This window comes from Atractosteus spatula, chromosome 15, assembly GCF_055471065.1.
Source record: "Atractosteus spatula isolate fAtrSpa1 chromosome 15, fAtrSpa1.hap1, whole genome shotgun sequence".
Classification (NCBI taxonomy): domain Eukaryota; kingdom Metazoa; phylum Chordata; class Actinopteri; order Semionotiformes; family Lepisosteidae; genus Atractosteus; species Atractosteus spatula.
In genome coordinates, this window is record NC_142720.1 from 14468972 (window position 1) to 14493612 (window position 24641).

The 24641-nt window shown below is 35.9% G+C and overlaps 1 protein-coding gene across 1 annotated transcript in view; it reads right to left on the reverse strand.

Annotated features, from left to right (window-relative positions):
* Positions 1–24641, reverse strand: part of rims1a (regulating synaptic membrane exocytosis 1a) — a 114484-nt gene that overhangs the window by 52792 nt on the left and 37051 nt on the right. Inside the window, exons 3-5 of the mRNA XM_088933837.1 lie at positions 22961–23174; positions 7571–7872; positions 5340–6208 (exon numbers count right to left, since the gene is read on the reverse strand). Coding sequence (XP_088789963.1) covers positions 5340–6208; positions 7571–7872; positions 22961–23174 — 1385 coding nt within the window. The remainder of the gene's footprint in view (positions 1–5339; positions 6209–7570; positions 7873–22960; positions 23175–24641) is intronic.

Below are 24641 nucleotides of genomic sequence, written 5' to 3' on the forward strand. Positions count from 1 at the left end.
TTTCAATAAGCAATTAAAAGGGGAAAATGTCAAAAAACCTTCTCGTTACCTCTGTACACACAAGTACACAATAGGTACTGTATATTAACACAAGAAATATTTGAAACATACTGCAAAATGATACACAGAGAACCCATTATAACAATGACAATGAACATTCTGGAATGTACTAACCAAGGAAAACAACCCAACTGTCTTCCACCAAAGACAGCAGCTGAAAACACCAGACACAACAGGGCACTTTATGCCATCTTTCTTTCCACATTCTAGCTGGGTCTCCAAGAAAAAATGGACCTCATATCATCTCTGTTACAAGTCATAAAGCATAATTTAAACTTGCAATGCCGCTGATAAGTCCCTTTGCTTTCTTCGTCAACGTAGAAAAGACAACAGTCAAGATTCTTTCCCATGCCGTGCATTCTTCGCTGTTCCGTGAGTTAGAACTACCAAGAAATCTCATTGTTAAGGCAAACACAAGCTATACTTATCCAACTTCCAGTTCTAGCACACACAATTAACACACACATTTAATAGCAGCAGCCAAGCAACTTCAAAGCACATCTGATTTACCTGTCCCTGAGTGCAAAGTGTTAAGCAAAAACAGAAAAAACCTTGCAAACATTGCTAACTTGAGACTTCAATTTTTTCCAGGAATAAGGATCTCAAATATATTTACGTAGCTGACAAGAGAAAAAAACCCATTGACTTGTAAAGCCTTACAAACGTCTCTGCCATGAAGACGGACCAGATTCTTCCTATTCTTTCTTTAGTTCCATTGAAAAGTGTCAGCATAATCCTCCGAAAGCACATTAAAAAACAGCCTAGTGTTTTGACACCAGATAACAAGGTAGGAAATGAAACTATAATCACAAACAAATCTCTGCAGATTACAACAGTCATTGATTAGTGTAGTAATCCGTAGGTTCAATCTGAGTCAACTAGGCTTTCCTTCAGGATCCATGGTAGTACTATATCCATGAGCCCAGCATAGACTATTGTACCTAGCTACATGCAAACTCTCAATTCTCTCAGCAGCTTAAGGGCAAATGAATTCAGTATACTGATGGTGCTGAATGAGGAAAGCACAACCCTTAGGCACCCCTGGAATCAATATCTTTGTAGCAGCTATTATTGCTATTTAATATTGTATTTCCCACTGGAGGAGAAATAAATCACAATTTCCCTTAGAGGTGCAAAAAAGTTCCCTACTCAGGCAAAGTCAGTTTTCGTTGGTTAATTCAAACATTAATGGTCTCATAAAATACGATAGGTGAAACGATTGTTTTTCTTTGTAAATTGTGTTGAAATTAAATACGATACATTGTGTTCTATGTTGTCTTTTTAATATTAATAATTGCACTTCTTTAAACACAAAATTGTAAAATTAAAATGCTTTAAAAGGTAATGAATTCACAGCTCTCAAAGTTTTGCAAATTCTAAATGAGACGCACTATAACGACACACAGTAGTTAATTTAAACAATATACAGTATAACCATCAGTACCATGTTAAAAAATATCTGCATCAACAAAACATATACTAATTAAATTATACTTTTATACCCTTTAGTGCCCCATGCTTTGTAATAGCAATTAACTATTTACAATTAAACAATATTATAGTGTATTTTCAATAATTATTTAGATAATGACCTTATATAAGACTTTATATAATTATATAAAGCTTACCTACTTTAATAAAATGAAGTTCAATTGGTTTCCACTTTCCAGAACTTTCCTGTTCTGAATAAATCTACATAATGGCAGTAGAGCTTCTTTCCAACCGTAGGCAAATATTTTACAAAGTCAAATAGCTGCTCTTCTGCTTGACGTACTACAGTACTATTATTTACATTTTACGTCCAGCATGCTTAAATAAATTGACCTTTTAAGTCCGTCTCCTTTTCTCGTGTGAGTCAACTAAGTCATATGTCAAAGTGTCTGTGTTCTCTTTGGTAAAGTTCTTTAAAATACAGGACAGCTACTGTTCCTCAATAGGTACTGTATATTAATCATTTTCATGTGCCAAGACATCTTTTAAATGAAACAACAATGTTGTGAAAGAGACTAGACAGATCATGTAAGCGAATTTGTAACTAATAAAAGAAATGTCTTCAGGTTAGTAAAATAAACACAGAACACCCATTATATGACAAACACAACTATACAGCAAATGTAACATGATTTCTGAACCACTGAAAATAAACAGCCTTTGTCTTTTTGAATTAAACCTTAAAGATCTTAACCAGATACCCATTTCCTTTTTTGTTCATATGCCCCATTTTGCTTTTGTTGTCTTTTTTATAAATGCAATCTTAAAGCAATTCAAAGCTGAAAAAAGAAGTTTATTGCCAAAGGTGTTTTGAAATGTGACATGGAACAGAAACAACATGACCTTTTACACCTCCATTTAGCCTTCTGAAGTAGCATGTGCAATGGTGAGCTACATGACCTAAACTCTCTGTTCCAAGAAAAAAACGGTATCTCATTTACAGTATATTATATGAATCACCTAAACTCTATTACCTGCCAGAAAAAGCAAAGCAGGGTGCACATACAAAATGAGGAGCAAGCTATGATTTTAGACTTCATGGGAGGTGAATGGGGGAGTGAAAACATTTCGCTCCTTAAAAGTTTGAATGCATTTTCTCAGTCTTGGACCTGTTCAAGGATCATTTGTTTTGCAGCCTGATAACACTACATACTGTATGTGGCCTGATAAAACTACACGGTGTTAATAACACTACAGTGCTTATTTGCAACACCCCACCCCAGAAAAAATCATTACGCTGAACATTAATCTACATGGGAACATGGAAAGGTTTATTCCCTGCTGAAAAGAGTAGAAAAGACACACAACGTTTCGGCTGTGGAGCCTTCTTCGGGTGTGTTTCTTTTTAGCATGGAATAAACCTTTAATTGTTCCTTTGCAGCCTACACATGCTGACACAGCTACCTACTTGAACTATTAATCTAAATACTTGACAGAAAAACCAGCTCAGAAAAAATGAAGATCTCATTGAAATGGTTTTATTTTTAGATGGAAAACGTCATCATAATTTTGTACCTTATTATAATACATTGACAAGCTACATGCTAATGTTTCCTCAGTGTTCTAAAGAATGTGGTAAAGAAGAAAAGTAGTTAATGACTACAGTTATGCCATATGAAATCCGTTGTAATGCGTTTACTTTATACAGATTCTGAAAAAGACACTGAACCTTAAGTCGGTAAAACGTTGGTTTAATGTACTGAAAAATTATCTTAAATGACTCTTAATGATGTTATTATAACATCATACTGTACTGTATATAACCTCTGTGAATGTGTTATCCTGAATATATGTCAGCATTCAAATAAAATTTGATGCTGTGTTGTAAATTGTTAATCCAAGACCTGGAAAAAATGATGTATGTGATTAAGTTTACCACAAATAATATCTCAAATTTAAAACTATCAACAAATAACTGAAAAACAGCGTTAATATAATGCATTACTGGAAGAGTCAAGTCACAATGGATTATTCGCATAGCTTTAATACAGCACAACTGAAAACTATCGATTAAGTTTTTACTCCCAAATAAAATCAGACAATTGTTATGCAATTATATGTTGCATCCAAGATACTTAGTTTTCTTTTGTTGAACTCCTAACTGTTTTGTGTGGAAAAAAAAAATAACTGGAAACAGGCTTATGCAAAATTTCCTGGAATTCTTTTTAACTTTTTGAATACAAAGAAAAAAATCAGGCCTATTGAGAACATAATTTCACATCTCAGTGTGACCACAGCTCTGTTATTAGTCTGCAATGTTCTGCTAGTGGTGTAAAACATTATTGTGGTGTTCTCTTCATTAGCACAATCCCAAGATAACAAGACTTCAGTTCACAACCCTGAGGGATGTGTTTGCACTTATGCCACACTTCCCATGGAAAATGTAAGCTACAGTAAGCCATGCAGATAGAAATGACATGTAATTTCTAAGCTTTTTAGAAATTTTGTAATTTTTTAAATGTTTGTTTAAATGTTTTAACTTTCAAAGTTTTTAAATTAAATATTTAATGTAAAGGTTTAAATTTTAAAACCTTTTGTAATTTATAAAACTTGTAATTCTTGACTTGAGAAAATACTTCATAATGTTAGAAATAAGGCGCTTAGTGATAATCCAAAATATTATACAACTTTGCTTGCCATTACAGAATTCAACCTTGTTCATCTTACAGTACATATCACCTGTGAAGCTCATACAGCTTGAAGACTTGCTGGGCTAATATATAAAACATCTGCTGGAGTAGAGCGGGGTTAAATTTAATAACATGAAGCCTATGATAACATTACATTTATTGGTATTTTTACTTTTTAAAATAAAATTGCACATTGCCAGTGTAACATAGTGTAATTTAATTTTTTCTCCACATTTTCCATATTTAGTAATTAATGCCAATCTATTTTTTTCTGTGTTTCGTTTATTTGTTTAGCTGCCACAGAAGTAAATGTTTAACATTCATGGTTATTATTTCATTGTAGTCTCTTAACTGACAAACAGATATTCAAACACAACTACATTAGCAAGTACTTCTAAAGATACTTCTTGCAGTTTAGGTACTGTATGTGTTGATGTTAATATTGCCTCTTATGGTATGTGTGGCAGGATAGGTAAGCATACACGTACAGACTAGATAGAAAAATGTTAAATTAGTTAAAATGATGGAAAAATTGGGAAACATACAGTATATTTCTACCAAAAGTACAAAGGAGCATATGACTATTGTTGACTGATCTCTCTGAAAACCATCCCCTTAAATGTACTTTCCAGAATGAAATCATAATCACTGTGCACCAAAACAGGCTGCAATTGCAGATTTCAAAATAGCTTTCATCCACACTGTGTTTAAGTGCATTACTAGCTTATATAAAGCAGAGTAGTATCATAGCATTTTTGCACTGTTTGCTGATTACAGTGGATTTTATGGTTCCTGTTAAATATGTATTCCCAAAGTAGGTATGGCTCTACTTTACATATTTACATATGGATTACATATCCATATCCTAAGAGATGTCTGCATCTTCCAAAGCTTCAATTATATGAAGCACATATCAGAAAAATTAAAGTCTCCTTTCTAAATACTGAACAGCATTCATTGGAGCTTTCATCCAATACTACAGATTTATCATTTAAAAAGGCCATTAAATATCACAAAAAGGAATATTAAAGAAAACCTTACCTTTGCAATTTTAGACATTGAAACTCTGACCCTAACTAAATACAACAGCACACCGCTGGTCAATGCCTAGTAATAATAGATGTGCCAGTCAAAACCTAAATAAAAGGAAATCCTTACCTTTTTCACTGACACTTTCACTCTCAATCTCAACGTCTTCACAACTTGTGTACTCTGGAGTAGAACCTCCTTCCTCTTCGGAACTGCTCACAGACATTTGTCGTTTGTTGCCTCCTCGTTTTGTTTTGTAGGGTTTGGGAGGGGGAGGCCTTAGAGACTCCGACTGATCAGAACTGAGTGAGTCATTTCTCAGCATGGTCTCCATCTTTTCCCGCTTGGTCTTGCGGATAATAGCCGCAGAACTGGGGTCTAGATGACATTGCTTTTTGCCCCAGTCTTGGTCCTTGGATTCTAATTGTGAAGCAGGAACTGGACTATGCCGCGCAGTTGGTGGGCTATGATTTGCCATCTGCTTGGAAACAGAGATTTGCACATTCCCTGTTCTTTCTATTGAATATGACCTGTGGTTTTCCATTAGCGATTTATGTTCTTCCGCCCCAGGAGGCTGCGATCGCCTTCCCAGTCGGTTCTCTAACACTTCTGATCCCTCTGCCTCTGTGTTTGCCAAAGCCACATCGCTATGCCTCCTCTGATGCCGAGCTTTTGAGACTTTTGCGTGGATGAGCATCTCCTGTTCTTCGGGCTGGGGTTTGATGGGATACCTTGCTAAATTAGGGTCACTGCGGTACCGTGTCTGGAACTCCTCTTCTTTTCTTTGCTTCTCCTCCTCAGCTTTTTTTCTCCCCTCATCCATGTCTGGGTAGTCCTGTGACCTGCCCTTCTCCAGTCGTCGACTTTCACGGCGCTCTTTGTGCTCCTTGTCCTCTATCTGCCGTTCGCCGTGCTGAGCAGCAGACTTTGGCACACGCTTCCGTTCATTTTTCACACCTGCCTTTCCATTCTGCTCAGGAATTGGTGAGGGTTTTTTCCTGGGGTTTGAAGACAAAAGACAACAACAGCTGAAATTAAGCAATACTCGAATGGACTGTATTAAAACACGTGGCCTTTTGGTTTTAATTCAATTTATCTAAGGACTACTTAACTGCAATAATTACTTTCTTTACTGAAAAAAATGACTTTTTAAAAACTGAAACCTGCTGGTCACATTCATGAATAGCCCTGTACCACAAAGCTTAATGCTTTAATGAAAAATACAAAAGTTTCCATTAAAAGACTTTTACAAATAAAACATTCGATCCAGCTTTATGTTCACGTAACTTGAATACTAAGACATTTGCCAAATGGGATCGCTAGAGAAATAAAAATCCACAGTAGTGCCTCGCATAAATTGAAAAGTATCCCAGCTAAAGAGGATTTTCATCTGCGGCAAAAATCGTTTTACACACAAGCACAAAAAAAATCTCCAAACAAGTACAGTCTTTATCGGCAGGCTAAAAATATTTTGTACAAGAAACATCTAGAGGAATAAAGGAACTGACAAAGCTGTGTAGAGGATTTGTCATTTAATATGAATGGCCTTGATTTCTGAGAAGCTGAGTAGAAGCCAGTACCCTAGAGAGTGATGATTATAACAGCTGTGCTTTGTGATGTGATGTTACTGGAGACCTGGATAGGACAGGTTTTACAGTTTATTCACCATCTACCCACATTACAAAGCCAACACAAATAATATTGTACCATGAACATGAACCATGTTGCATTAAGGTTGCTACTGGCAGTGCAATGAGCTTGGATGTAACCAATATAATTTAGATTTGACTCCACTGATCCTAAAAAAAGACTATGCAGTCGTAATACTGTATTTAGCAATCTAGCCATTGTAACAGTTCTTGGGGTTTCCGCCCTTGCTGCTCCTGCCCTGCCAGTTCGCCCCTCACTGTCTGTGCCCGAACCCGGGTCTCAGGCATCACGCAACAGGGAACTTGCCAGCTGAGCTAAAGGAGACCTTCTTCAGCCTGGGCGGCTGAGATCCCTGTTATAGGCAGGGGCGTATTGGTTACACCATCTTATAAAATACACATCTTTATACTCATTTATCTTTCTTTTGTGAAAAAATATGATTCTGACGCAGCACTGCTGTGTCTTGTTTAGGTGCTATTCTTCTTATTAATGACCTACTCACTTAAGGCTCCTACTGTAGGTTTTTTAGCATCTGCAGTTTATTCCCTTTCAACTCGACCATGTCAAAGGTTCTTCAGTGGGAGGTAAAAATAAAGGCAAATGTTAAGTGTGAGCAGTGACTTATCTCTCACATTCCGTGGTCAAAATTCTACTGAAGGGAAAGTGAAGAAGTGACATGAAGTTGTCTCATTTCAGAGTGAATTCCTTACCTGTCTCTTGGGGGTTCACTTCTGGAGCGGGAGGAAGGCATTGCTTGCAGAGCAGAATCTGCTCCCTTGCTCCTGTCAGTGGCAAGAACGGGTTGGGGGGCCTCCTGAGAGCCTGCCGCCGAACTTAAGGGGATTTGGGATCTCGAACGAACTTTCTTTTCTCTGGGAACATCACCACGCATGGCAGTGTCGCTCAGAGCCCCATCCAGACTGGATGCCTGCGAACCTCTTCCAAAAAACCATTCTCCCGACTTTGTCAGAATTTCTTGTTGCTTACGACACAGATTGCAAACCCACATTACCTAATTCCGAAAAAACAAACAAAGAAAACATGATTAAATGGTCCCTTCTCACAGAAAAGGACAATATTTTGAAAACGAGCATTTTGTTATTAATTGTTTTAAGATCTAATTTAATTATAGATATGTTTTTTTTATTTCAAACAATGAAGACAGATACTAGAATGAAAATATTTCAAAGACCGTTATCTTCTCAGATTTTGTTTCTGAATATTTAAAGGGTCATTAAAAAAAATAAAGTAAGAAATAAGTCTTTCATTCTCTGCCAATATCCCTGCATTAATTTTCCCTAAATTAATTTTAATTTTAAAGACTTGAATTCTTCTCTGAAAATTTGATTTTGGATTTCCATAAATCCCTTTCTCCAAAAAGGAGATCATCACCTTTAAAGCTTCAGAAATAACAAATAAAAAGCTTAATGCCTGGACTGATTTTGTTTCAGATTTTAGTGTGTGCCTATAGTTTTTTTAGCTTTGATAAAAAAAGGATCAAATCTTCTTTTGTCATCATTTTGTTTTCAAAATGGCAATGCATTACTCTTTTACACTTAATTGTGAGGCACTATTTGAATAGATAAGTTAAAATAACAATTGCACATCTAAAGCTATATCATTACAAAGGAATTGCTGGGAGGAGACAGGAGAACATTTGCCAGAAGGCCAGAAGACTTTTGTTTGGGGAGTATACAGCTACAGTAGCTGCCACATTGGAAGGAATCACACAATCTTAAAAGTTCAGACAATTTTAAACACCCAGAGTCTTCTGAGTTTCTTCCACCTTTCCTATTCTAATGAATAGAGACAAAACATTTGAAGGAAGAGACTTAGATTTTCCAGCAAAGGAAAACGTGTTTCTTTAAAAAAAACATTGCATTACTGCAGCAATGAAAATGTTCCAATGCAGTAGCAGGGGTTCTGTCTGAGCTTCCTCCCTAGATAGGTGTGGAACTGTGCCAGAAGGCTGCCAGCACTCAGAAGTCAAGAAAAAATGGCCACTAAGGAATTGGTGGCATTATTTTTCAATGTGATCTTTATTTCTGTCAGTATTTTTCATTACTGTAATAGAATCACTAATGGTTCATTTGCCAGAAGCCTGAGAGTTTCCAAAAATACCCTTTTTATCTATTTTTTTCTTCTCAAAGATTACTTTTGATTAAAAATGAAAACCCATGAGGAAAAAAAAGGAGAATAAGACTACATCACTGTTTCTATATTTAGTAGAGCAGTCTATCATCACATTTGCAGCCTTAACTAATTTTCATACTTCTGTCTCCCTGCCTTACAGCAGTGCAAGTGCTCTCAAGCCAACTGATACATCTTATTGCACTTGCTATACTAGTGAAAGCATTTTATCCTAACTTTATATGTTTTGGCACCATAACATTATAATATGCCAATTTGTAAAATATGTGTTAGAATAATCTAGTTAAATACAAAACTGAAGGACTAATCAAACAGGACTTTTAAAAAACTAGGTCAACCCATATGTAAACAGGATAAGCTGAAAAATATTTTTAGGATGAATGTGTTTCATAGTAGAAAATAGACCTTTTCATTCTAATTTAGTTAGAATCAATTTAGGAAGGTCATAATTACTATCCCATGTTTGGAATTGGTCGTGGCACAGATTTTAAAACCCATGTTAGTAGGAAAAGTCCTTCAGGATCATGCATTAATGTCAACATTAATAGTAACAGCGTGGAGTAGTGCTTTGGGTTTGAGAGGGGAGGGTTGTGAGTCTGAATTTCAGCTGGAATATTGCTCCTCACCTTTGGACAATGAACCTTAAATAGGTCTCAAGATTGACATTGTCAAAGGCTCTTTGTTCTTAACTGACTTACCTAGTAAGATAAAGAACTTGTTTTAAACCCTCATCTCATAGAAGCCATATTACTCTGCAACTCACAACTGGCAACCCACTGAAGCTCAGCAGGTGTGAGCCTGGTCAGTACCTGGATGGGAGACCTCCTGGGAAAAACTAAGGTTGCTGCTGGAAGAGGTGTTAGTGGGGTCAGCAGGGGACCCATGTGGGTCCTAATGCCCCAGTATAGTGATGGGCCACTATACTGTAAACAGACGCCGTCCTTTGGATGAGACGTAAAACTGAGGTCCTGACTCTCTGTGGTCATTAAAAATCCCAGGGCATTTCTCGAAAAGGGTAGGGGTGTAACCCTGGTGTCCTGGCCAAATTTCCCATTGGCCCTTACCAATCATGGTCTCCTAATAATCTCCATCTATGAATTGGCTTCATTACTCTGCTCTCCTCCCCACTGATAGCTGATGTGTGGTTCTGGCGCACTATGGCAGCCGTCGCATCATCCAGGTGGATGCTGCACATTGGTGGTGGTGGAGGGGAGTCCCCATTACCTGTAAAGCGCTTTGAGTGGAGTGTCCAGAAAAGCACTATATAAGTGTAAGCAATTAATTATTATTATTATCTCAACAATAGGCCGTTTCTATACTGGCTGTGAATTTCCTGCTCAGAGGGGCCGGTGCCACCAAGCCCAGCCTTGCTTGGACGCTAATATGAAAACAGGCAGAGTTGATCTGCTGTTTTTCTGTATCAGCTGTGCTCTTACTGTATATTGCACTCTTATTGATACAGTTTGTCTTTTTAAATACAGAATACAAAGCAAGATCCTCTGATCTATATTGGCTAGAACACATTTATAAACTTAAAACAATTTGGGGAAAAAAAATAATTTTTGCAAAACAAGACTTCGATGCATAATTTATTTTTTGCATTAGCCCTAACCTGTTTATAACCACTATAGTTAATATATTTGTACCATTTTATTATGCTTTATTTCTTTCAGCACATCATGTGTTAGTAATAAATGTATCAGTGCTTGTTTTCTTATTAAGATTTTGCATCAATTATAACTTGTCAGCCCAAAAAGCATAAGGCAGTAAATTAAACAAACCTCTTGTATCAATATTAATTTACTTTAAGAATAATCTGAATGCAGAAACTGGGCTGTAATAATTGGGTTGTTGTGATCATGCAATAGAAAGCAGAAATCTTCAAGCAAGTTAACATTCTCTGTACTTTTTAAGCAACCAGGAAGATTTTAACATTTTCATCACAGTTGATACAGTAATCATGAGACATATTGTATACTTGCTTTCTCATATAAGCAGAAGGTACAGAAACATAATTTATGTACATAAAGGCTTTTTGTAGTATTCATAAAAGTACAAACACAGTCAGTTGTCAGTTTTTATCATAATTTGAATTAAATAGTTAAAATTAAAAAGAAACGCAATACTTACAGGTAGCCATCTCTAATAACAATGGGCTTCCTCACAGTAAAATATGATGTTTTTTCTTAAAGTTAGATTTCCCCAACATGTCAGAATAAACAGCCAAATTACTGGGTTTATAATGAAAATTTTAGTGCAAAACCTTTGCAGTTATCTTGCCAATTCCAGCAATGCAGCTTGCATTTTAAGCAACTAATGTGTAGACTCAAAGCACAGCTAACCCTCTGACAGCAAACAAGTATTATACCCTGATTGAATATACTTGGACTGTGTCCAAACTAATCTAAACTAAAGCAGGCCCGAGTAATGATTCAGCTTAACAATCCACAGATGTCAGGCAACCAGCTAAACACTCTGATGAGGGATTAGTGGGTTCTAATTCGACGTCTTCACCATTATTTAATACATCAGGCAAATGCTGGATAATGGATGGTAACATTTTTCAAAAACAAGAATGTAGAGTTATTAATAACAAAAAAATATGGCTGAGGAATTTGTTTCATTTACATCCCATAACTCAGCAACTTCTAAGAAAAAAGTTAATTTCCTTAAAAGGACATACAATTAAAACTCTGTTCATGTATGAAAAAAATCTAACATCTGAATTTTGGCCTCATTGTAAATGACAATTGACACTTGTTTCCACACCGTAGATAAAACTTTTTCCCCCTTTTCTCCTGAATTCCAGAGGTGTTATCCTGGAGAGGCATCATTTTTACCATAAAATTAGACAGTACATCTACTGTATATCAGCCCCCAAGAAAGTGCTGCCTTTATCCATTCTCATTTGTCTATGTTACAGTAGCAAAACATATTAAGTGACACTGTGTTTAAAAAAAACAGTTTGTGCAATGAAACTCAAGCTCTCTTGAAACACATGCAAAACCACAACATAAGCAAGAAAATAAAACATAGGACAAGTAAACTGATGAACTTTGGAAAGAAAAAAAATAACAATTATAGTAGAAAAATAGTTATCAAATTGATGTATTTTTTATTATTACAGCATGTTTATTCCAGGACAGATTTTAAAATGTGAGAGCTTCTATCCCTCTGGTGCTTGAGCCAAATGGCAGGGATATTAAACAGAGCACCATCTAATAACTTTAGCCAGAGAGTATAAAAGCACATATATCTTAGAGATAATCAGATACAGAGCCATTTAGAGCTTTAGGCACACTTTTACAGATGATTCCTTGTTTGGCGGTCCTGGGCAGACCAGAGAAAAAGATTCAATGTCTTGTCACCAATAAAATGCTTTGTAACCTCTATTCTAATATATTAATATGTACGATCCTTGAATTGTTATATTACATTAAATATGGCCATGCCTCTGTAAACATGTTTTTTTATGCTACATTTCCAATTCCTTTATGTTGCCCATTTGATTTGAAGTCTGGTGACTTCACTGGTGAAACTGCTTCTCAGTATTATTTAGTAAATAGCAACTACACATTCAGATACTACAAATCCAGAATGGCATACCTCATGAAGTCATGCTGAATCAAATGAAAACAAATTGATTGGACAAAATCCTTAAGCAAAAAAAAATCATCAAAAATATCTAAGTAAAAATAAAATTTGAAAGGTTGTATACGATATGTACTGTACAGTATGTATGGCAATGCACCTACAATATATTAGACAAGTTCCTCAGGGAGTATGGGACGGGCTTAATACATCCAGTACAATGTGCTGCACCAACTTTTTCCTTAAACCTTCCCCTAGATCAGTTATGGTGTCTCCTTCAATTTTGTCTGCAACACACTGCACTGAAACAATTGAAAGAAATTATTGAGAATAAGTTATAAACATATTTAGTTACACAGAAGTGTCACAAATAGGTATCAAAAATGTTTAGCAAACTTGTCATTAGCAGGTGTTTGTGCACGTCACTGATGAATTTGCATGTTAAGGAATGCGGTTCTGTAGAAATAAATTGCATCCTCTATAATGAGCACAATGCAATGAGCTTTTTGAACTAACTGCTTCCAAATTGTTTGTATATCTTTACAGCATTCAGGACCTAACTGGAGTTGTTAGACTGTGAAAAATGAATAGCTAACTATATTAAAATATTAAAAATGTATGAGGAACTACATGTGATATATCCAGGAAGAATTTCCTGGATTGAGGCACAATGATGATAAAACTGTCACAGTTGTTGCTTCTCATTTCAACCCAGCACATGCTCAGGTCGTAAACACGTCACCAATTATATAGCTTAGATTTATTTTTATTTGGCCAACATGTATACATCAGGAAAAGTTATTTAAATAAAGCAGGTCTCACTCAAACACAATGTATAATGTGTCCGATTAAATGCTGTCTATCAGTGATACAGTGGTACAGTACTTGCAAATGATTTTTGTTGTACTGTATGCACCGAGTTCCCTCTAAAAGTCCGGGCAATGAAGCTTCAGGCTCCTACACACTTGACTGATCCTGCCACTTCATGGTTCTGTAAAAATAGTGTCAGAGATGATAGAGCAGGGTAAACCTGTTCATCTCCAGGTATGTTTATTAGTGAACATCCTTTTCACATTGATCTTCTCATTTCAGATCCTCAAGCCTTCCCTAGCCATGTGTATACTTTGTTTTTATTTGCTGCCAAGCCTGTAAGGCTTTTATCCTATCGGAATCATCAGATGATGCACAGCATGCAGCCACATTTAAGCAATTAGTATGGGCTGATTACCCTTTGTGTCAGACTTTAACTGTAAAATTGTGCAATAACAGATCCTGTGTTCTTACATGGGAAAATTACCTTGCAAAGAAGCTCCACATTTGAGTTCAATAACTGAATCTTTTGAAAAATTCATACGTCCATCCATCATGCTTGCCTTCAAGCTGACCTACTTTTAAGTTCGACATAGCAACTTAGCATTTTCATATAAATTTACAACAATGACCAAAAGACTTAACTTTGTCTTGCTGGCATTGCACTTCTTATTGAAAAGACCAGTGCTTAGCATGCATTTTGCTTATTTCAGCTTTCACAAACAGGTCAAATAAATGAAGTCTACTAGAATTGCACTCTAGACAGTCATTACGTGAGCACGTTTTACTGCCAGTTTGATATATAGGGCAATGCACTACCAATAATTCACTGAATTATAAATCCTGGATAAGGATTAAAGACTGTCATAAAACAGATTATAGTCCATTCCTTATAATGAGCTTGTATATCAACTCTCCAAGAATGTCGCTCTTCATGCTATTTATAACAGTTTCATATTTACTTAATATATTTAGCATTCTAAAATCAAACCAGAAAATCAATATTTTTAATAATTTGTTATGGATCTTTGTTGATTTCTAACCCCAGTCTTATTGTTTTTTAACATCAAGAACAAAGGTACATCTATTTACCCTGGGTAACAATGAAATGTGACAAAGCACATGATTTTCAAACAATTCCCTGTAGATTAAACAGACTTGTACCTAATATAATTTGAGCTGGAATATTTTATAAAATTCTCATCACTTCTATGAAGATTGGGTACAAAAACTTTGTACATTTATGTAAAAATGTAGAAATAACGGACATTTGTGATTTTCTTTTTTGAAAGTGAATAACATTTAGTGTGCTTTCATATTTAGCACTAGATGGCACCACAGTATCTATCATTAGTCTTCAGAGTGGTTTTTCATTTCCTAGGATAAAAGATACACTAATTCTTTCAGTTTATAAAGAATGTAAAATTATAGGACATTAAGGTTTTCTCATTTTATGAACAAGAAAGTGAAACGTTCACATTATGTGACATTTGCATGATTTATTACTAAAAGAGAACTCCTTGAGAACAATACTTCCTCAATCATTAAAGATTTTCACAATTGTTTTCCACTGGGTGGCATCAGGGCTTAGCTTCTTTCAACAAACAGAAACAATACAAAAAAAGCTAGCTCGTCTCCAATTCAAAGAGAGTCAGAACGCCAGTTCAACGTCTCACCCAAAGGACAGCGACTTTTTTACAGCATAGTGTTTTTATATTTAAGTTAATATAAATACAATATCTAAATTAAATCTGAAATCTTTTACTGATACTTGTCTGACGTTTTTCTAGACATATCTGCAGGTTTTCAATAGTTGGTAATGTAAGGCATTCAAGTAAAGCAAGCAGAAGACAAAGGGTTCATCAAGAAATTTGTACGTTTCTTCCACAAAACAAATGTGAGAATCTTAAAAGGGATACAATCACAATGCATTTCTTTAAAAATTTCTACGAACATAAAAAACTACTGTGGTATATCAATGAAGAAAGCATTGTAAAGTGTGGTAAAAGCACAGCCAAGCATGTTAAAATATAGTTAAGCATAACAAAGCACTATAAGGACATACTGTAGAGTTGATACCTAAAAGTCTGTGAAATTAACAGAAGGAAGCATGCATATATACCACAGTAGTTCAGTTTAAAGAAGGTGGACCTGCAATTGAAAACAGTACAATATGCTGCTTTTTGATAGCTCCTGCAGGAGACAGAAAAAACTTCGACTTCCTATTACGTGTGCAGTGGGAACAAAAACAGTGTAGCAACACAGTTAAAAATAGATTTAAAATGACTCTCCACCACACTCCAGATTTGATTTTCCTAGGTTTGAAAAAGTCTATATGTTTTTGCTGACGTTTTGCTTTCTCTTAAATTAAAATGTATTAAATAATAATATTGATGACGGTTATATGTGATATCAAATTGTATCTTGCTTTCCTATTAGTTTTTTGGTATACTAGCATCCAATATAAACTGACAATAAAACTTCCTTCTGTAAGAAGTGCAATGTATAATATTCATCCATTAGTTAAACACAGGAACTTCAAAAATAAATTAAGCATCAATAAAAATGGGAAGCGGAAAAAAATGCGCTTGATTCTGAGCTTTTGCCCAACATGATTTCCTCTTAGTACTGAGGAGTGTCAAAAGTAATGGATGAATTTCCCAGTCCGACACAAACAGCAAGAATTCTGATATTTCTGTGGTATGCATCTTCTCTTAGATCCACCATATTCTAGATTTTCAAAGTTAATTAAGTTAATTAGGTTAAAAAAAGACTTAATGGAATGTAATTCATTAAACACAGCAAAGATCAGAGGAATTTAATTTAGAAAATTGTTTTTTTTAATTACAAGTAATTTAATTACAAGCAAATAATACAAGTGTATACACTTGTAGCATAGATACACAGTCACAGGTGATTATAATGAGGTCTGGTTTGTATAACACATATGAAATGAATGCTTTACAAGACTCAGAAATCTGTGCTAGTGGCCGTATAAGCACATGGTTCTCACTACAAATTACCCCATTATACAACAAATATTGTGTAACCATGTCAGTGACATATACGGTAAATTCAAGTTCTCTAGAGCGATGGAGACACTGTTCTGTGAAGACCATATGTTTGGATTTGTTATTGGGAAAAAACAGCAACTTTATAACAAGTTTTAAGTTTGGAATTGTTTTGTTGTTAGCATGAGAAGGGTTTTGAAAAATGCAGCAACACAAATTCTCAAGGAAAGTAGCACCATTTCTCTCCCCAGCAATTTCCCTCGAGTCTGCATGCCTTCTGGAGTTTTTAACATCGACAAAAGCATGCACCGATATGCATTACCATTAAGAGAAACGTTAGATTAGTTCAACTGTGTGGAAAACCCTTGCGTTAAGTGAGATCACTAGCTTTTGTCTTAACTCATTGAGATACATGCCACAGAAGGCTATCCCATGCCTTCGGTCACTTCCGAACATTGCACACTTAAACATTCTGGCAGCTGTTTTTGCAAGGAGTGATCATGCTTATTGAAGAAGGATTCAGATGACTGCCACTGAGGAGTGTAGGTGCCGTGGTGAGACCACTAAGTGTGATTCATGCAGAATCTTTTCATTGCATCTTACCCTGTCATTCGATATGTGAAACTTAACAGAAAGGATAAAAAAGCATTGTATGCAAGTTAGAACTGTGTTTGAAAAAAGATTCAAAATGTGCTAGTATTTTAGTACATCAGAGTTTTGCATATCTGGACTCTAGTATACAAAATTGTAACTTCTGGCTGATTTAATTGTTATTTGTTTTTTATCCATGTTCAAAGTCATTGCAAACTTACAGGCTGTCAAAATCACTGCACTGCCAGTACCTACACAGCAGTGCTTCAGCACATCCCAATATGTTGACAAAAGAACAGCTGCATTTAGACAGGTGCAAATATAGCCTCTGTTCACATTGGGAGAAGTCAAATGTTTGCTTAAGCAATTTAGGGTCTATAATGAAGCTTTACAAGAAGGTTATAGAAGGGTACATACACTGGAACAGTAAGTGCTTGGTACTCTTAAAACAATATACTGTAGGTTGCCTATTTGGGAAGTGTTCTGCAAATGTACCAGACAACATTTGCAAAAAAGTCAAAGTCGTGAGTTAAGGTCAAACCAATGCATAATTAAATTTCACATAATGACATAAACCCTTCTGAGACTTTGACTTAGTCATAAATAAACAAATGCCTCTGAACAACTGGATAAAAACCTCAATAGAGCATGAGCCAGATAGTGCTTCATTCATGTACTGTACTTGTACTGCTTACAAATATTTGAAGTTAAAAAAACAATAATAAAAAAGATGCTAACCACTTTGTCCTCCTTGTGCAGTGCAATCCAGGAAGCAATGAAAACAAATACATAGAGAGAAGTGAGGTCAGTGTCAATAAGTACAACACAGCATAAAAGAGATTAGCAGGGTGCGTCAATCCAGTCTTCTGACAGAAGTAATTTTGAAGGATTAAAACAAGCAACAACATGCATGCATTAAATAGGCCTCTGCATGTCATTTGTCATGCACTTTTAATACACACACAAAACAAATGTGATTAGACCTAAAAAAGTTGTTTAACCATTCACTATTTTTCTATATGGCTCACATACACACAAATAAGCTTTAGCCTTACTTGCAAAAACTGAGAGTATATGAAGTTTCCTTTACAAAACAAAAGTAATCTATGTTGTGCAATGTTTTCCTAATAATAATGGGTGGCATGAAATGTGCTCAAACATTGCCACGCTAAGGACATTGAGGTGTATTGCAGGCACCAATAACCTAGTTTACAGACGTCTACCATAGTTTGATGCTATTAATATTTGTATGTGTATTTCAAAATACAACAACTGAATAATTAATCAGTTTGCCATTAGTCAAATGTTTGAATTTATGTCAAATAGCAAAGAAATACAATTCCTTTTGTGAAAGTAACTAAAAAAGCAAAATGTTAATTATACCAGAGTGCGTAACTGTTCCTGGGTTCATCAAGTCTACTCTGCAAACACAATATCCAACACAAAAGCTAGTAATTCTCATTTGGGAAATTAACTTTTTGAAAAGTTGAGAAAAAATATCTTATATAAGAATGAAAGGAATCTGGGCACGGGAGCAGTACAGTGGGCGAACAGAAAATCTATTTAAAAACTGTACATATTCTAATCCAATTTTTACACTTGACTGTCAGCTACCCACCAGCATTACTACAAAGACTAACTCCTAAAACCAAAACGGAAAACAGTCAAGACACATTTTGGTGACTGATTGAAAACAGTCGAATTTAAGAAATAATTTTCAAAAAGGCTAGTCATCATTATTTGGTGGGATGGTACAAGCATCCAGCCCCCATCTTAATCCTTTTACCATCCCAGTAATCAGATCAAACGTCTTAACATCGAAAAGCTCCTTTCTGTGAATCACTGGTTTTGGGCACCCACCATGAAGTGCTCTTCCCATTTTGAGCATCGCCATATAATGGGCTTTGATCAAATTAATGCAAATTCAGAACAGAATCGTTTTGGGCTCTAACACCAATGGGTTTGTTTTCAAGGTGGACATTTTTACTGTTTACTGTCTCCAGATTAGCTTTTCAGTACTAATTTGGTATATTGTGTCAAACCCAACCCTGCAGGATTCCTGTCTCCCCGCTGTTCAGCAACAGGCACAGCTGGTTGTAGCGGAACTGAAGCAGCTTGCAGAACAGCATGCATGGGCTTAGCCAGAGCAGGAGAGCTCCAGAGCCAGTTTTGCTCTCCCAGGAGGGGGTTTGCTGCCCCATCAGCAAGAAAGACAACCTCAAGAGCACCGCAGCCTGGGCCTGGCCTCTGCTCTCTCATTACGAGCCAGCGGGGAGACCAACTCACCGCATGGGTATGCTGCTTACTGTGTTGAACAACTGCCAACATCTGCATCTTGTATACCCATATAATAATCTGGAGAATTGTCCTTAAGGAACAGAGAAGCCTGGATTTTAGAGTGTTGAATCAAGAAGCCATTTGCTGTTTTGTTTTACCTTTGCAGTCTCAGTTGTGTCTTTTAGAAAAGATCAAGGAAAGTTAGTCCTTAATTACAGGACTACAGCTTTTGTGAGCTTCAAGTATAACACGGTTTCTTTCATTCCTGGCTAATGGCTACACAGAACTTTTTCACTGAGATGGAGAAACTAGCATTAATGTGACAAATATGTACTGTACCTTGGTTTTGTTTTACCCACTATACCAAACTCAGCCTTCCTATTTCCGTCTGTATAATTCCAGTATATTTCATTTTCCTCAATCACTTTAAAAAATCGTGCTTCCAAGGGATGCTCAGTACATTTCCGATGATCAACCATTGAAGGTTGATCATCTCAAAAACGGCTGAAGGTCACAAAAAAAGTATTACTGCCTGAGATGTATTAGACTGGCACAAGAGCATAATTTAATTAATGTTTTATGGTCTCTTTATAAAACTTTTGAATGTGTTTACTGCTGAAAGTACATTTTAACATTAGAAGATATTTACATTAGAAGCATTGAAGTTGCACAAGGCCAGGATTGATGCAGAACTCCAATTAATTAACGATACTGTTCATTTTTACTCCTCTGATGTTCCTTACCCTTTTCAATAATGAACACTTCAAGGGCTTTCTGTCTGTTGACTTTCCCTTCACAGACTCGTTATGAATAAGAACTAATTAAAGCAACAGGTTCCATAGCAGCAGTCTCCCAGGGGAGCAATCATTAAATATTGAGTTCTAAGTAGGGGTCAACTTTTGAGGTATTTACCTGCATGACACTCATACTGAAACGTTTCAATAACAAGACACAAGATGGCTGTTTACCCTCCATGGTGATCTAGTTTGCTCTCATAATTCCTCATTACCCTTTCCTAATCAAGTCTTGGCACTCACCAGCAGTTCTAAAATAAGCAGCCTTATTGTAATAATTTCATCTTTATCTATGTGTGATATAGTATCTGTGGTTCATATGTAAAAACGCATTTTAGTTGTATAATTAGCATTATTAAAATTATTACCTTAGCTTTAAAAAAACTGTCTTGTGGTTTGCCTTATCACTGTTATTAAAGGAAATGTTTTTTTTGAGCTCACTCCTTTCTCATTGAGTTTTTCTGATGGGATTTACCTTTAAGAATGTATACCACAATTATATATTAAAACTAATGAACATATTGTTTGCCCTTCTAGCTGGTAAGTCTGAAAATAAAGGCAGGGCATTTGGTTCACATAACGTGCTCATCATATAAACTGTAATTATTTATTTCTATTATAAAAAAGCCTTTCCCTCATTTATGCAATGTGTAAAATGATCCAGTTAGGGTGACTAAATAAGGGAGATATGTGCTCGTAACTATATGCCTCTCAACTAAATAATAAGCAACTTCAAATGCAATATAAATTTCAAAAGTGCTTGTTATCAGGTAGTGTTCTGCTTGTAATTCACTATAGCAGTCTCTCATTCTTCTATACCGCTGCTATTATTATTAATTTGAAACTCAGTGTGTGAAAAGAATTATTATTGTTTTTGTTATTATTATTAATGGAAATAATAACAGCAGGAGTCATCCCCTGCCTGCATGTATATTGGAAAGGGCAAAGAAAAAAGGCTCACTAAGGATGGAAAAAAATTGCATAATGACATTTTACATGCATTTTCATCTTAAATTGGTACATATGTATATATGTGTGTGACAATTACTTGGAGACTGCAGTAAAGCATGTTTTGTTCAAGGTTTTTTCAGAGTAAAAAAGTATTTAAAACCAAACCTTTTACTTGTAGTGATGTGCAGAGCTTTTGACTGAAATCCCTTTGGCAGCAGTAATTCAGAGAGCTAAATGAGCAGGGTGTTTATAATTGTTTTTTTTAAATGCAAACACTTTAATGCTTGTCAAATTTAAAAGCATTTGACAAAGAACAACAGACAGCACCAATGTGAAAATCATTTCAATCAAGAACACATTTTTTTTTCAGATAATAATACTAGAGGCTGAAGAATAGTGTTGGTGTATATTAAGAACCAGGCTGCTTATGTGACATGCCTCTTTTGCTCTCTTATTTCCTAATCACTGCAAGTGTACTTTTAAATCCAAGTCCGACTAATTATACATTTCAGATTTTAAAGTCCTATCAATTGTACTGTAAGTCAAAGTTATTTTTCTGAGACCCATCTTTAAATGGTCGACTTTTAACAAGTCTGCCACTGAAAGGGGGTGAAAATATTGCCTCTCTCCACCCTTACCTAACAAAATAGTGGAACAAGAACCCAATTTCAGTGGGTACGTACAGTATGTCAATTTAAGTATTTTGATTACATGGTTTACTTTACTGCTCCATAAATATACTTAATGTAGTTTGTGACTGTAGTTATGAATCTCATTTTTAATACCTCACATTCACATTTACTAGAACAAAATATTACACGATAAATGCAATGTGACAGTATAAATTCACTGCCCAATCACTAGAGACTTCCCTCACATTAGCACACAGTTTCATTCACTAAATTAACTTCCAATGTACAGTATTTGTTTTATTCTTTTCAAACTCCCCCTATCATTCCTTTGGCCTTCATGAGCTCAGAACATGAGCTGACTGCCTTAATTACAACCACTCCCACTCCCACTAAACAATGCAGCTTTGACATTAGGTTAGTACTTTCTTTCAGACAGACAGTTCAAACTATGGCATTAGGGGCACACTGTAAAACATCATAGCTTCTTGGCTGGTCATTACATATGATATGCCCTGTATGACATATTTCTATGTAAAACTGTCTTTTCTTCTTTAGTTTCAGGTCATTGCATTAAGACATGGGTCCATTTTTATTATGAAGCTGATCTTTGACTACACTTTTGTAAGCCCAATTCCCCTTCAGAGAGACCTCGAAATTCAGGGGAACCTACAAAACATCTTTCAAAACAAATCATTGACATTTTTTAGTTAGTTTCAGAAGAAAACGTTCTATTATAGACCTTCACTTAAAAAAAAACAATCTTCGTGAAATTTTATTTTACAAAAAGCTTCAATGTGGAAAAATATTTTTCTTGTGTTAACTGTAGCTGTTATAGACATGGACCCATGCAACTGATGCAAGAAAACCTGCAGGGCTCTAAACAACGTCTCCTGAGGTGGTCAGTACACTGTCACATTACATCATTTAGAATGTGATACACCTGGAGGTCATGTGATATGGTCTAATTTTAAAGAACAACATTAAAAAATCATAATTAATACTTCTTTAAAGACAGTCACACATTTTTATGTAAACCTGGTGCATTTAATGTCATGCCTATTGGTTTTGTAATGTATGAATTAAGCAAACACAGTATCACACAATCTGATTTCTGACCAGTTACATTTAAGGCTAAGCATGCATTAGGTGTTTCAGGGGTGCTTTACTTTTCCCACATTCACCTGAAACTCACCCCACTGTGAAGGACGGAGGCAGAGCACACAATGAAGAAATGTGTTATACTCGCAATCCAAAGCAGAGCCTGAGAGAAAAAGGAAACGAGTGACACTCACGTTGTTGGAGCGGAGAGAGACCCGTCCTCCACACCGGGCACAGAATTTCGTCTGGCAGTAGGAGCAAATGTGGCCGCAGCCGTCCGCAAATTTGGTTTTGCGACAGATTCCACAGGTTGGAGCATCATCTTTGTGCTCTCCTTGGTATCTCCGTGCTTCTTCCCCAATCTTCCGGACTTGTTCTTTGTAGCTTTCAAATTGTTGGTGCAATCTTCTAATAAGAAGTGGAAGAGGTTTGCTTGTAAGTGGCAGGTTTGATTTCAGACACAATTTGAATACAGTTTTACAGTATACATAACATACAGTGTCTTACAAAGCGAATCATTCCCCTGAAAAGCTTCTACATATTGTTGCTTGTAATTATTAGACTTTCAAATAGGAATTTGTAATCTACTCCAAACTGTTAAGGGTGAACAATTGCCGATAGTATGTAAACAAGTTAGATTTTTGAAAAAAATTAGAAGATTCTCAACTGCTTCAGTTTTCCACACCAATTCCTATGGTACAGCAATCTGTTCAGGTGCGAAAGAATAGTTTAAAAGCTCACAAAATTAGTGTAATGGTCCTTGTCTGTTTGTAATCAAAGTGGTTTAATGTCTCTGTAAGTTCCCTCAGATCAATATTGAATTTCAAGCCACAAGTTGCTTTGCAATACAACAAATCGACCATGAAGACAAAGGAGCTTTCAAAACAAATCAGGGAAAAAGTATTAGAGAGGTGCAGATCGGGAGAAGGTTTCTTATCCCTTTAAGGGAAGTCTACCTTTAAGAAGTGGAATCTGCACAATCACCAAGACACACATAGATCAGGCCACCTTTCCAAACCGAGTAGACAGGCTAGCAGGTAAGTAGGTAGGAATATCCCTGTGAAACCGATAGTGACTCAGAAAGATTTAAAAAATGAGAGTCACTATTCAGACATCGACAATATCCTGGTCCTAAAGCTGACTTATCTGGGTGAACAAGAAGAGAGAAGCCTTTACTGAAAAATACTCATCTGAAATCTCTTGTAAGATTTTATACTACAGAAATGTGACAGAAGGTTTTAAGGTCAGATGAGACAAAAAATGAAGTTTTAAACTTCTGGTCTAAATGCAATGTGCTATGCCTAGAGTACGCCTATCGTACACATCACCCAGTTTGCACTGTCCAATCTGTAAACTATGGTGATGGCAGCATCATGTTATTAGAATGCTCTTCTACTGAAACACATAAAAAATGTTCCCTGGCAAATCAATATGTTAAAAAATGACAAACTCAACCACTAGGATAATAACCTTCCACAGAACATCACCAAAAACAATATAAAACAGCACCTATGAGCTGTTCGAGCTCCACAAGTGTTTGACCCACCTAAAAAATAAAACACGGTAATTTTTGACTTCTTAGGTGAATGTCTACAGATAATATCATCACGGAACAGCACTTATCCCTTAGTAAGAAATTCTGTAAAAATATTTTAAGACTGTATGCTAGATTTCCATAATCTAATTTGGCACAGAAAAAAAGTCTTCATTTGATAAGGCATGTCCTTCCATCGAACAGAACATAAACTACAACAGACCAGATGAACCTCTGCACTTGCAGATAGCACCACAATACAGGAAACTGGGTTGAAACAAAGTATAGCTGTACATTAGGCAGAGGTGCATGGCGAAAACAGATTGTTTTTCTGACAATTT